The sequence below is a fragment of the Pteropus medius genome, unplaced genomic scaffold, assembly GCF_902729225.1.
Source record: "Pteropus medius unplaced genomic scaffold, Ma_sr-lr_union100, whole genome shotgun sequence".
Classification (NCBI taxonomy): Eukaryota; Metazoa; Chordata; class Mammalia; order Chiroptera; family Pteropodidae; genus Pteropus; species Pteropus medius.
Genome location: NW_024340696.1, coordinates 5273901 through 5289977, shown reverse-complemented (window position 1 = coordinate 5289977; position 16077 = coordinate 5273901). Strand labels below are relative to the sequence as shown.

Sequence of the window (16077 nt, the reverse complement as noted above, 5' to 3'; positions counted from 1 at the left end):
AAAAAAAAAAAAAAAAAAAAAAACTCCAGGTGAAATCACAAGAAAATTCCCAAAGCAACATAATAGACTTTTTGAAAAGCAAAAATAACCCTATCCTATCTATAAATGTGCATTTGCAATGAATTATTTTATTAGAAAACTAGCTTGCCTTTTTGCATAGGGAGACTTATAGGAAACGTTTTATTCAACATTGTTGATGTGAGTAGGGATAATATAGGAAGACAGAAGCAAACTGAGCCTCAAACAAAGCTGTGTTTAAGTACAAATGTGCCATTATCTTTGACATCTGATTTCTCTTACAGAGCTGAGTGTGGCTAGAAATCAATAAATGTGGGTATTGTTTAAGGAGATAAATTTCTTATAGGGTTGGAAGCTTAAAGTCTCTCTCTCACCTTCTGTAATTGCTAGCTTTCTCTCTAAAATGGTTTGATGGATTGAGAAAAACATAAAGCTCTAGAAAATGCCAATTATACTCCAGTAAAGCTTCCCTGGGCTAAAGAGTATAACGTGCCTCTTGGGCAGATTCAACCCTGCAAACCAGGCTATTACAGGGGGAGGAGGTTGGGGTGCAGAGATTCAGAATTTAGGCTGGAGTTCAGCCCTCTCTCACTTCCTCAGTTCTTAATTTTTAGACAGGGAAAAATCGTGCCCGTTGTACCTGGGCACAAGCTACATCAAATGTGCAAAATTCATCAGTTCCCCTTCTCCCCCAACCCATTACTCATTTAGGGCACCGTCTTTTTAAAATGTGCTCCCAGGAATCGGAATCTTCTGAGATGCTTGTTAATATGAAGAATTTCTAAACTTAACCCTTGAGGCCCAGAAATGAGCTTTTAAACAAATGTTCTAGGTAATTCTGATGTATGGTCTTACACAGACTTTTCCATGAAGTTTCTTAAAGAAGAAACACCCTCTGTCCTATTTCTGTTGTAGCCTCAATGTCGATATGAGTTCTGAAATTCTTACTAAGTATTGAATAAATGTATGTTGCACAAATAAAAAATAAAAGCTCTAGAAACTAATAACTATTATGAATAAAGTTAACTTCAAGAGTTGAGTCGTTTTTAGAATTATGTGAAAAAAAAACAACACTTCTATCTAATGATTTCACCTTAAATGAGAAATCCTAGCTTAGTGTGGTATCAGGTGCTTTTAAATGAATGTGTAAATATCAAATTACTTAATTGCAAAAATTTCTCAATTCTCATACTTTTAAATATTAAAATAGTCATCAAAGAAAAAAATTTAATGTACTTAAATATAACTTTTATCACTAGTTTTTTTTTCTATGAAACACATCTTTGAAATTATTAAGAGAATAATTACATGGAGACACATACTTTTCAATAAATGTGGCAGATATAATTTCCTATTACTAGTCACAAGTGGTGATTGACTCCATAAGGAATCAAAAAGTTCCTAGATGATGTGGCTAGGTGATTGTGCAGCTAGACGCTCTACATTGGTTGGCTCATTTCTTTGGTAAAAATCTTCTCCATTATTTCTGACATTGCCCACAAAGTAACTTCTAGATGTTTAAAGATGTAAACTATATTAAAAAAAGAATGTTTATTTTCATCCAATAAATGATCGATTTAGATTTTTAATGTATAAAACAGGTAGCTACATTTTATCTTAGTCAGAGGAACAAACACAGGCAGGACAAATGAAATATTTCACCCGGATGGGCTTTATTTCTTTTATTATTCCATGAGGCAATATTCTCCTCTGCAAGCTACGTTGTCCACCCTTCTTACAATGGTTATTAAATGAATTCTTTCTGAATCTTACCTGTCCCTGTGCACATTCTTTTCTACCAAGAAGAAAGAGGGATGTAGATACTGCATGATGGCAAAAGTCCCTTAGATTTAGTGTTTTCTTGGACAGGTTTCTTCATTTTATCACTCTGTCATATGTGGATGTTTCTTATCTTTAGAGTTCAGAAAATGCCAGTGTATTTTATTACATCTGTCCAAGTAAAAGTAGAACATATATATGAATTTGTTGATGTCCCTAAGGATGTCATGTGTCTGAAATTCATGGGCTGCGAGAAGGACATGTGTATATATATCTAATAACTCTAATATACTTGGCTTTTGCAAAAGTGTTGAGAAAATGCTTTCCAAAATGGGCCATCTTTGTGGAAAGTTTAAAAGATTTCAAAGCTAGGTATATGTTGGAAGTTAAACCATAAACAAACAGACTTTTTATGTCTGTTTGTGAATGTCATGCATTCATGATAAATAATTCAAAAGCTAATTTTACTAATTTTGGTCTTGTAGTAGTAGCATATTGAGTGGTTTTTGATTTTATTTTAATTGATTTATGGGTATAAAATTAATTAATTACATAGAGACTTCTACTTCTGAGCAAGACGGAATGACAGTGATTGATTTTATCCCCATTCTGGAAAAACCAAAGAGTATACAAAAGATACAAAGCAACAGATTTTAAGACAATGGATGTTAGGCAATGAAGGGCAATGTTCCCTGAGAGGTAGGAAGCCAATTAAGTGACCATTATGATTGCCTCAGGTTACTGTACTGAGTTACCAGGGTGCAGAGAGGGACAACCCAGACAGTGTGCTTCAATGAGCATGCATGTGAGGAAACTGCCTGAGGGAAGGAGAACCATCTGAAAGGATTCGAGGTAACAGTGTAAGAAGCTCACGCAGAGACAGCAATAGCACCTATTCCTAGCGGCCAGACTAGAAATCCTCATTATTCACAATGCATTGGGTAGAGTACACAGAACAAAGGATCTTGCTTTTATTGTGGGCAGTAATGCTAGGTAGAGCACAAATATTTTTTAATCTAATTTAATTTATTGGGGGCAGCATTGGTTAATTATGTAAGTTAGGTATGCAATTGTATAACACAAATCTTAAAATCAAGACCCAAAAAGGATTAAATTTATTTTCCAGGAACTAAACCATACTGAGTTCTCTCTATATACTCTATAGTAGAACAGTTAAAATTAAAACACTGAGGATACTAAAGATTAGTGACTATATGGAAAACTGGAACTTTCATACACTGCTGGAAGAAAAGTCAAATGGTATTCACGCTTTGGAAAATAGCTTGGCAGTTTCTTTAAAAGTTAAACATTCACCTATCATATAATCCAGTTATTTTACTCCTAGGTATTTACCCAAAAGAAATAATAGTACTTGTCTATAAGAAGATTAATAGATAAATGTTCATAGCTGCTTTATTTAAAATGGAAACAACTCAAAACAACCCAAAAGTCCAGTAACAGATGAATGGATAAACAAATTCTGGTATAGCCATATAATGCAATGCTACTCAGCAATAAAGAGGAATGATCTACTACTGAAAAATGTTATGCCATGGATGAATCTTAAAACATTATGGTAAATGAAAGAAGCCAGAAAAAAATCATACACAGTATAATTCCATTTACCAAAAACCCTAGAAAGTACAAATATCTACAATGACAAAAAGCAGTTGGTTGCTCGGGCACAGGGGTGAGGTTGGGAGGGTGGGAGGCAGGGGATTACAAGAGGGTATGAAGAAACTTTTGCAAGAGATGGATATGTTCATTTATCTTGATTTTGGTGATGGTTCACTGGTATGAATATATATATATACATATTTATTTATCTACTTTAAATATGTATATTTTATTATATTTCAATCATACTTTAATAAAACCATTCTACAAATAAATAATAATCATAAAGTTCAGTTTTTTAACCTTATGTGCATGTTGGAATCACCTGGGAAGTTTTAAAATATGCTAATCGATGGCTAGATTTCAAACCCCCAAATTCTGATTTAATTGCTCTGGAGAGTGGCTTGGGCTTCAGCAGTTTTAAAAACCTTCAGGTGATTCAGCAATCTGAGAACTTCGGTATGCTATTTCATTTTCTCTGTAAAATTAAAAGTATTTTAATTTCATGAATCTTAATGGAAGATTCAAATGTAATCATTAGCAAAAATAATCATCTTCTCCTAAAAATAATATAGATATCATTCCAAGTAGAAGTTCGTGTCTATGATGGTAATAGTCAGATACAAAAACAAAGACAATGATATTCGAATAAAAATATATTCGCTTTGTAATTGCTGCAGAGTGATGTTTTATTCCGTTGTCAGTGATTGGTTGTTAAACTCTTGGGGATATTAAACTTTGGTAAAAAGCAATTTACTGGAGGACTTTTTACTATCTGCTTCTTAGAAAAAGTAGAGCTCAGGGAGAATGTGAGGGTGCACACTGACCTTGGCATAGATACAGCTTTCATTGAGTCTCTGTAGTGAGCAGTTCTTGTCACAGAGAGGGCACATGAAGACTTCAGTAGCCTTGCAAATTTCTTGGCTTGAGAAATCAAAGAAGAAAAAGAAAATATGAACCTCTGTGTTTAGGAAGGTGCCTGGGCCCTATGGACAATCCTGTGGGAAGCAGAAAGACAGTGAAGAAAAGAAGAAATAGAAATAGTGGGGAGTGGTAGACAGGTAGGGAAGAACTAAAGATTATGGCTCCAACTTGAAATTTTAAGATATTTGTGATATAGCGGTTTCTGTTCGCTTCTTATTTTTGGAAATCTCTATCCAGATATTATGATGATCATAGGCCATATTTTACACTCGGGAGACACTTAATGAGGCTTTGTTGCAAAGACACTTTTAAACATGATTTCATGGCACACAGGATCATCTTGTGAAGAATATCCAAAGGAATTTTAACCAAGATCACAGTCTTGGAAATAGCTGAGCTGGAATCAAATCTGACTATTCTGATTTCTTAAGTCTATTGACCTTTCCCCTGGATCTTGCTGCCTTAGAATCACCAAACTGAACAGCATCCATAATTCACAAAACTTCATAAGTCAATCGATACATCATATTCACTGGAAATTTGAGGGAGTTGATTTTTTTTTTGTGTGTGGTTGCCTTGACTGACACACACTATCATAATAACATGACATAGTTTTTATTTACTGAAATATATCCTCTTAGAATATAACTTTATAATATTTGTCTCTTCAATTTTATGCCACTACATTTTAAAATCTCAGCATATACCGTAGATGACTGTGACAGGAGCAGGGCATCAGAAATTTCTCAAATTTCTGAGTTCACAGCATCATATTTTTAAAAGGTTTGTGCCTTTACTTGTCACACATGGTTCTTCCTGCTTAGTATCCCCTAAATAGATTATCATTAAGTAAATCTGCTCTGAAAATGTTAAAAATAATTTCAAGATTTTTGAAAATATGTCTGGAAATGTAACTGTTAATAAAAATTTAATCGACAGTGTTTCCGGTAGGATTTACTGGTTTCAAAAATATATACACTTAAATGAAGCAAAACGGAATGCATGTGTATTTCAAGTGCTGGATGTATATAATCTCAAGCCAAAGTTGGAATAAATATTAAGAACACTGTATAGTAATACAGTTCTTTACACTGAGCAAAGATGGGTTCATGTCAATTGAATTTAGTTTTCACTGAAATCTCCTGCAATGGTATTTATCTCCACAACTGAGAAGAAACTGATGTTTAAGTGATTTTCTCAAGGTCATACAGTTAACAAAAGGCACCTCAGGGAACTGAGTTTAGGTTTTTCTGATTTTGGGTCCAGTTCTCCATCAACTATAACATATCTAAAAGAAGAGTAAGTTTGTTTTATATTAAAAGAACTTACCTATCAAAAACTAAATTATTAATAATGATAATGATATGACAAGTCTTACATATACTATAGTTCTCCCATGTTTATACCCATCATATTTCTTGTAATCAGGATGTCTATATGAAATGAGAGGAAGCATATAAACCATATATTTTTAAAAGACCCAAAGATAGAGAATACATTTTTTCTTAATAATACTACTAATTTGTAAGAACAAGAAAGAATTAACACACTTCTTAAAGGAAGTTTTGATTAAAATAGTCTTGCTATCATAATTCATTGTGTTTCAAGAATGAGACAATGTGTCCTGCATTGAAATCTCATACTAAAAAGGCATTAAAATTGGTTGATACTATATCACCTTCCTCACTTTCCAAATGGTCAAACAAAAGCACCAAATCTAGAATTCCAGCCGTCAGATTGAATCCTATTTTTAATTCTAGAATCATTAAACTTATTTTCTATAAGTTTCTCAAAGTTTAACTTGATACGTAATATAAAATATATTACTCGATTTTGACAAAGTATTTTTTTCAGCCTAAAATAAGGGATTTGAGACTAACACAAATGTCTTTGACTTCACTTAACCACTAGAGGGAGGAAGAGTGCCCAGCTTGTCAATTTCTTTTGCGGAGGCTGATAATATAAACCACCACTTGAACTGTGGCTTTCTTTTGTTTTATATCTACCGTTAGATATACAGATCAAGGGCTGATTCAAAGGACAAAAACAATTATCATCATTTAAGATAATGGAAGGCGGGTCCAATTTGTCCATTTTGGCATGGATGTCTGGTCCCTCTCCAGGGTCTTGACGCTTCCTGTGACAAAGCACATAACATGATGTTTGGTGATGTCCATTTCGGGGACTCGTGAAAATGTTTAAGTAGGTTTAAGAGAAGGCAGTGTGAAAGCATGATTAAAGCATGGATTTTAGAATTAGATATAATTATCGGGGAAAAGCAAATCAAATCATGAGGTAGCTCATATCTGTTAAGATTGCTATTATCAAATAAAACAAAATAAAAGATGACAAGTGTTTGCAAAGATATGTAGAACTTGGAACACTTGTACGCCGTTGGTGGTACTGTAAAATGGTGCACCTGCTATGGACAACATTGTGGAGGTTCCTCAAAAAATTAAAAATAGAATTACTATGTAATCCAATAATCCCATTTCTGGATAGATCTGTCTCTGTCTCTCTCTCTCCCTCTCTCTCCCTTTGTCTCTCATCTCTATCTCTAATCTACATCTACATCTATATCTATATCTATCTATATCTATATCATCTGTATCTATATCTATATCTATATTTGGAGAACAGAGATCTCTCCAAGATCCTGATATATAATAGAACTGAAATCAGGATCTTGGAGAGAAATTTGTTCTCTGATATTCATTGAAACATTATTCACAACAGCCAGGATATGGAAATAACCTGAATAGTTATTGATAGGTGAATGGATAAAGAAAATGTGATATAAACGTACAGTAAAATACTATTCAGCCTTAAAAAAAGAAGGAAATCCTGTCATATGTAGCAACATAGATGAACCTGGAGGATATTATGCTGAATGAAATAAACCAGTAATAGAGGGACACTATTTTTCATGATTCCATATATATTAGGCATCTAAAACAATCAAAACAGTCAAATGCATTGAAACAGAATAGAATGTTGGTTGCCAGAGAGGAGGGGAGGGGAAAATGGGGAGTTGCTGTCCGACAGGTATAAAGTTTTAGTTATGCAAGATATATCCTAGAAATTTGCTGTACGATGTTGTGCCTATTGTTAACAATACCGAACTGTGCACTTAAAAAATTTTTGAAGAGGACAGATCTCATGTTAAGTGTTTGTACCACAACACACACACACACACACACACACACACACACACACACACACACACACACACACACACACATATTATCAGATAGAGGTTTGAAACTTAGTTTACCTTTAATCAGAGATATTACCCTGACCAAGTCACTTACCTCTCCGAGGATCAATTTCTTCTTCTGTATGGAGGTAATATCTAACTGGGATATTACATAAGAGATATTAACAATGTGCCTGGCATTTCAGAGGCACTTAATAAATGAAAGAAACCCTTGCTGCTAATGCTGTTTGCCAGGAGAGGTTTTTGAGAGGTCCTTTAGGACGCAACAGCTTTTGAAAACCTGGTCAATACTGAGCCACAGATATTTCTGGTGAAGTTTAATGCTGAAGCAGAAAGAATGGATCAGAAAGTTGGGGTTTCAGCTCTTTGCCCTAGACCCCAAACCCAGAGCCCAAGAAATAGGCCATATATGTCTGCTAGTTCATTTTCATATCCCTGTGATATGTCTTTTCCCAGGCACAAATTTGACCACATTTGGTTATGTAAGGCAAATGAACACATGTAGATATATACATACATATGCATATAATAAATAATCTACAACTTGATTATTACATAATTCTATAATTAACTGCAGGACAATATATGACTTTAATTTATATGAACATAGCTGGTAGAAACATAATGAATATAACCTAGTCCTCAGATTTTTAACATTTTGTATTTTTGCAATAAACAAAAAGAGCTTAATAAAATTATACTAAAAGTAACACAAAATAAAAACCTCTGCCTTACCCCCACCCACCATGATCACCTCTACAACTTAACCACGTCTGACACCTTGAATGGAAAAATTCAACTCTATGAAATTTTGAAAGTCAAGATATTCAGTGAAACTTACCTTGGTTTAGAATAGAAAGTCTGACAAGATCTTAATTACTGTGTGACAGAAGTGGCAGGAATATAATACCATAAAGCACCGAAGAAAAGAGTTTGCTAATGTCTTTTAAAAAACTCCTTGTATTAAAGGTTAAAGAATACTTATTTCATACAAAAAGAGCCTAATTTACTCCATTGGCACATAAATCAATAGGAACAGCAAAGCTATTTCTTTTATTGACTTTTGTTCATGTTCAGCTTTGTAGAAGTGGAAGGAGGAGTCTACATGACATGGTAAAACCTTGTGAATATGTTCTCCAAGGAACCAACCTGAATAGTAGCTATGTAAGAATCATTTTGTCTGTATCAAATCATTATAAAGAGTGTTTTTCTTAAACCCTAAAGACTGCCAAAAACTGCTAGAACTAATAAACAAATCCCGTAAAGTTGCAGGATACAAAACCAATATACAAATACCAGTTGTGTTTCTATACACTAACAACGAACTATCAAAAACGGAACTTAAGGAAACAATCCCATCTATAATTATGTCGAAAAGAATAAAATACTTAGGAATAAATTTAACCTGAGAGGAAAAACATCTGCACATGGAAAATATAAGACATTGATGAAAAAACTGAAGACACAAAAAATGAAAAGATACTCTGTTCTTATGAATTGAAATAATATTGTTAAAAAATCCATACTACCTAAAGAGATCTACAGAATAAATGCAATTTTTGTCAAAATTTTAATGGTATTTTCACAGAAATAGAGAAATTGTACAATTTGTGTGGAAGCACAAAAAATCACAAATAACCAAAGCAATCTAGAGAAAGAAGAAAAAAGCTAGAAGAATCACACCTCCTGACTTCAAACAATATTACAAATCTATGGTAACCAAAACAGCATGGTACTGGTATACAAACAGACACATAGATCAGTGGAATATAACAGAGATCCCAGAAATAAACCCATGCATATATAGTCAACTTTTAAAAAAGGAGCCAAGAATATACAATGGTGAAAGAACAGTCTCTTCAATAAATGGTGTTGAGAAAACTGGATATCCACATGCAAAAGAATAAAACTGGACCCCTATCTTATACAATATACAAAAAAATAACTGAAAAGGAATTAAAGACTTAAATTTAAGACCTGAAACCATACAACTCCTAGAAAATAACATAGGAGGTAAGCTCCTTGAAATCAGTCTTGGCTATAGTTTTAGAATTTGACACCAAAAGCAAAGGCAACAAAAGCAAAAACAAATATGTTGGACTACGTCAAACTAAAAAGCTTCTTTTAAAAGAATTGTAGCTATGTAATTATTTTAAGTAATGTATTGAGGGAGCATTCTAGACTTCTAAGTGCTATGCAAATGTAAATTATGTGAAACTGTCTACTGCATTATTGAATTATTATGTATGATATACTAGGAAAGAGAAATTTGGCATAAAGAAAAATAATCTTAGAATTATCCAAAAAAAATTGCATATAAAAGTAGGGAAATGACTTTTTATAGTGCTGCTCTGCTACAAAAAACAATAATAAAAAGCCCCTAGCAAATAAATTGTAGTAATATCACTTGTTCTTTATAGTCAGCATTACCATAAAGCTTTTGCCCAATTAGAAGCAAGGTCAGTAATTTTCAAAACGTCTCTTACAGCTTACCTTACTTGACTTGCATTCATCGTAAATATTCCATAGAAGAAAACACACAAGCCAACCAGTGCAGCAGGAATCAGCATTCCAGTATACCATCCCAACCAAGCAAAGTATAGACCAATCTTCTCACCAAAATATAGCCTGCATAATAAAGCAAAATTGTTAGCTTAAGGCAACACAAGTGACACTACAAATATTGATGTCACACCTAGTCAGAATTTCAGACAGACACTAGAGGCTACCAGCTCAGTTTCTTGTCAGTTCCATCTGGAGTATTTTAATATTCCTGGTTGTTAATGAATCTAATAATGGTGACATTGTTTATCTTTAAACATTGTCTTTATAGAAACAATTTTATAAAATGTGTTTATTTCTATGTCAAACTTCTTAATATATCTCATGAAGCTTTTTATAAAAGCTAATTCTTGCTTTTTCCCATCCTCCTACTAGAATCCCTTTTTGTTTTCCACACACAGAGCTGTGCTAAACCATATTGCTTTTGCATAAATTAGAAACAAAAATTCTCCTCTCTAGGTGGATGCTAAGAGCAGATTCGATTTCAGTCTCCATTTGCACCCTTGGCCAGACTCCTTTATGCCAAACACAATCTGCACAATTATGTTACATCTTCCTCAACAAAGTTCAGCTCTGAAGTTCCTGGAGCACACGATTCTTTCCTTGGTTAATGCTTTGGAATATTACATTTCACCTCCCTCCCCTGTCTGGCTCATACTTATCCTTCACTTTATATCACTTCTTCCAGGAAGACTTTCCTGATCTCTACTCCAACCCTGGGTTAGATGCTCCTGCTCCCACTCTGACCTCATCCACATTTCAGTGTCCTAAATTAAAGCACTTTATGGCAATTACCAGTCACTCCTCCGTTCCTCTCTCTTCCTATTACACTGCAAGCTGCTGGAAAGTGGACCTCTGTCTTGTGTCACGAGCTCTCACCACAGGAAATATTAAATAAAGCTACGAGAATTAATGTATTTTATTTTCCTTTAGCTGACAGATACGGTTTATATGGAAATGGTAGCTGAATAAAGCTATTCTAATGACTACTCAATCATTCTTTTCTCACCAAGTTTACTGTCAATATTAACTGTCACACAATTCATAAAGCTCTGATAAGAAATAATTTCTCAAAGTCTCTACTATTGTTTGGTCTCCATCTTCTAAAAATGATCACTCAACATATAGTTTTGTCTCAGCAATAGTTTTAAAGATTTTTTTTTTGCAGTTCACTTGGAAATATTGCACTGGGCAATAATTCTTGCTGGGAAGAACATTCCCTTTTGATTTTTTCCTTAATAAGACTTCCCTTTCTGAAAATCATTTTTTTCCCCACACTGTTCTCTGTATTGTGCCAACTAAAATTTGTTTATATTTTACCAAGTGTATACATGGAGTCATCCTCCACTAAGCATCGCTTACCTTTTGTTTTTTGTTTTTTGTTTTCATTTATTTCTCCTAGAACACATGAACCAATAGTTTATTCTTTTTTTATACAGTAATCTACTTTGAGACAAAAGCTAATTATATTAACAGGTATTGCAGAAAAGCCTTTGTTTCTTTAAACAAGTGTTGCTCTGTGGGTTAGAGTAAAGTTTTTAGCACATATTACTAATATATTAAACTATCTTTATAATAGTGATTAGAGACGACTGCACAGAGAGACCCCTTATACAGACAGTATTGTACCAAGATTCTTAATTACGCGTTGTTGAAGGTTTAGAGGAGCAACGATATTATTTGATGGGAGTAAAATCACCTAAGTTACAACATATTTCAGATCAGTTTCAGGAAAAGGATGAGACAGTTCTAGGCCAAGAAGGCTGAAGTCCTTTTTCATACATATTTCCTGATTAATGACCTTTACCCAGAGCATTGGTATTGATGATCTTGTAGGATTTCTAAGTGTCCCTTAAATATATCTCAAAAACCATGACAGGGCAAGAAGGAATAAGGAGTTGCTATTTGTGTCACTTCCCATCACGCTTCACTCACAGCCATTCTCTTTATCTGTTTTATACACTGGTACCCTAAACGACATTTCATTTGATGGCAGGATTCTGCTGCTGAAATAACCTCTATCATAAATAAAGAAACGATTAATTGAACTGTTTAGAGAGTATTATTTCATTTAGTTTTTAAACTTAAATTCCACTGATGCCTATGGTGAAACATTTGAAAAAATACCACGCAATTATTTTGTTAAGCAGGTTTTGTAGCTGACAATTTTGAAAATGTGCTCTTTTCAGATTCAAATATTTTCCATGAGAAAACAGACTGACACTAAGATAGGCTTTGGCTAGTAAATGTTTCAATTCATTCTTAAAATGGAAAAAACACAAACACATAGAAATAGTTGTATATGAAAAAAAAGAAGTGAGAGCCCCACATCTTTCATCTACTGTTAATGAACTGCCTGCTTCAGCATGAGAGAATACAGGCCTTGTCTGTAGGTCTATTATGATCTCCACTATCTATGGCCAAAGTATAGGAAAAACCAATTCCTGACCCTCCCCCCCTTTCTCTCACTATAGATAGAAACTCAAAAAGAGACCCATGTCCTCAAAACTGCATAGTCTTAAGAAAACTTTGCTCCAAATAATTTATAAAAGTCACATATTTTAAAGTAATTTTCCTGCTGGTTGTAGAAAACTGGGCCTTGTACGAAATTTTATGCATAAGGTTATCTAGTTTAAGATGCGTGTCTGCCTCATTACACCTTAATTTTGGTAAAAAGCAGGCTGCTAGAGAGTAGGAACCTGTTGAAACATCATTTCTACTCTTTTATGGTCTTCGTCTTGGGCGGGCCCTTCACCACATCCCTCTCCCCTCTGCTACTTGAACATGAAATGTATGATTTTCATAAGCAAAATTTCTCTTTTACATCAACAGCTAAGTAACTGGTAATAGCATATGAATAATCTTATTTATTAAAGATAAAGGTTAACTGCTGACATTACCCAAACAGCAACAGTAATGTCTCCTATAGACGAGGGATTATGGACACTGAAATGCTTGCTTGAAAATCTCGACTTCATGTTTTAATTCCTAATAAATATGATTTTGTGAACTAGCACATCTCATTGTGTTCACATGTTTCCACAATAATATTTCTTTCACCTGCATAGATAAAAAATCTGGTATTTTGTTGTGATTGACAGGATTAGAATCAAAGTATCTTGATTTTGAATGTAGCCAAGTATTTAATGTTTGAAATAAAAATGGTTTGGTGCTGGATGCTTTGTACATCCAGATCGATGCTCTACTCCTTTCCTTGCTGCTTTGTTCCCCAAGGGTCTCACCTCTATGCACTGTATCACCTATGCTCCTTCCTTCTCTTGGCCAACTGAAAGTATCAGCATGAGAGGCTGGGGTAAGAGAGTTGGTGGGGTATTTATTACCCCGACTTTCTCCTTCTTGTGTTAAGATTTGGCTATAGCTGCTTTCTTCCTAAGGCCATAGCTCCTGTAGGCCATCCCCCTTTATATGGTTACAGCTTTTGACAGGTTCTGCCAACTGCTTTCTTCCCCTGTTCCTGCAGGCCAAAGTGTGATAACAGCACCCAGCTTTGCTAGTTTCTGGAAACTTCATCATCATTTGTTGGTTTGCTTGATCCTATTTATACTTCTGAGTATAATTCTTTTATGAAATTCTTTTCAAATATGCCTATTTATCGGTTTCCTACTGGGACAATGACTGATATAGGTATGAGTGATTCTTGATATTTATATTTCATGAAAAGTTTAAAATATCAACAGAATTACCTTATAATATGAACGCTTTTTTTCTTTCATTATATAAATATTTCTCGTTAGCTTAGGACATGATTAAGTCATTTTAATAAATATTTCCTGATTAAAAAATAAATTATCCTGCATCAAAATAAAATAAATCATAAACATAACGGTATTTCAAGACTAATTTGAGTTGAGGGCAATTAATCACTCGAATATACTTCCTGGAATAGAATAGATACTCACTAAATTTTTACTGAAAGATAAATATATGTATGGATGCTATGTTGGTCATTTTCTTCTTTGCTCTCAGATCCATTTTCTGCCTTTCCCGTTTTGATTTGTTTTCACAGAGAAGTAAATTACACTGCTTCCCTTGTAAATAGCTCCTGGTTAAGTTGGGCCAGGAGGTACTTAGTAGAAGACTCAAAGGTAGAGAGAAAACAGATGCAGGATCTTTTCTCTCTTACTGGTCCTCAGGACTGTCTCCAGGGGAGAGGGAAGCCTTCACCACTGCTCTGCTCCCAAGCTTTCACTTTGCAGGCAGTTTAATCATGGATTGTATAGTTCCTGCCCTATGGCAAGTATTGGGCTCTGAAATACACTTATCCCATTTTCCTCTCCAGCTTTAATCTCTGGTTGCCTCACTATTCCTGTTTGATTTCTCAGCTTTCCCATCCCCTGTGTAACCAATTTCCTGATTACATCCTGACTGATACAGATGATTTGATGGGTAAATAAAATAATTCCAAATCTAAGAAAATGACAGCAGAACAGCATTATATGTCTTCAATTATCGATCTACCTACAGTACCTGATTAAATCCAGGGGCTGATGCTTGTACCACATTCCCCAGCGTGCCCAGCGCTCATATAATAGATGTCTGTTATTCTGAGGTCCGTGGGTTTTGATGGGCTGGCTACTCTTGTAGGCTCCCTGAAACAGATAAAATAAGAAAAGTCAATATCCATTCCCTTAGTGAAATTTGAACTAAATAGAATTGCTTTTTTTCTCTTTTCCCCCTTACAAAATAATTTAACAACTTACTGAAAGCTTCAGAAATTGTAAATGCCAAGTCCATCTCTGGAATGGTGTAGTAAATGTCTTTATATATCTCTCTTTCATTGAAAATATTCTGATAGTTCCTTTCAAATCCTTTAAATTCCTTTTTTAAATCAATGAGATTCCTTTCATTTAAAGTAAACTAGCCTTCAGTTTTCACTGTTTTGAACTTAGAGTCTTTTAGTAAACATAGTATCTTCACCATCATCGAGAGAAATTGTTATGATCTTAGTTCAGAAATTGAGTATTAGTTGGCTTTAAGAAATGATCAAGTCCCAGAAAATATTTACTTCATTCACTGAGGCTATGGAAGAGAACAAATGCCCAAAAGTGTTAAGAGGCCTAAGTCGCCAGTACTAATGATGATTTTTTTTTTTGAATTCTATAGCCTTTAAACTCACTTCAGATAAGATATTCCAAAAAATTAAAACATATTTTCAAATTCTTTATATACCTTCCTCAAAAATCTGTCATACGCATTGCAATTTCAAAAACAGAATATATATGCTTTATGGAGAAAAGTGTTCTCTGAAGACTAAACTGCTTTGCTTTTATAATCAAAGAAGAGGGCAATAGGTATGGTGACTGTATATTCTGAACCAAAATGTAGGACATAGGATTTGACAAAATCTCTCTGCTCACTCCAATGTGTGACTCCAGTTTCATGAAAAGTTTGATGAAAATTTAAAACAAGTGGAATTATGCCTCAGTTTCCTCACCTAGATTATGAGAATAAGAATAAATATTAATGATACACACAATATAGAGGGGTTTTGTGAGGGCCCACTTGGGTAATCACTATAAAGTGCCAGGCATGTAGAAAGCACAAAATCAATGTTAATTTTTGGTGTTTGATGTGTTGTTGCTATTGAGAAGTGCAAAACTATCATCTGAATGGTCTCAGATGACCAGAGCTGTAAGTTCCTATGAAGAAAGAGGATACCTTGAATTATGTTCTGGTATCCTCTTACCAGAGGATACCAGGCTGAAATGAGAGATGCATGTGGATTTCACCTCTGGCTAATAAAATAATTAGGTAAGGGTGGATACAATTAAAGTATATAGTCTCTGGGTTTTCTTCCCTAAGGGAGACCAAGGTGTTTAAAGCCTAAAGATTGGAAGGTAAGGAGATGAAAGCAAAGATCAACATTCTAAGTGTGAGACAACCACTTGGAAAAGGTTTGTTTACTTGTGAGATTGTATAGACTTGTTAAGGTAGATCGC

General features: G+C 34.3%; 1 protein-coding gene across 2 annotated transcripts in view; it reads right to left on the bottom strand.

Annotated features, from left to right (window-relative positions):
• The window catches only part of ANO3 (anoctamin 3), a 331395-nt gene that overhangs the window by 62716 nt on the left and 252602 nt on the right, over positions 1–16077 (bottom strand). For both annotated transcript variants that reach the window (XM_039865959.1, XM_039865968.1), the window contains 3 exons: positions 14606–14727; positions 10049–10183; positions 4242–4338 (listed from right to left, as the gene is read on the bottom strand). In XM_039865959.1, the coding sequence (XP_039721893.1) occupies positions 4242–4338; positions 10049–10183; positions 14606–14727 (354 nt within the window). The remainder of the gene's footprint in view (positions 1–4241; positions 4339–10048; positions 10184–14605; positions 14728–16077) is intronic.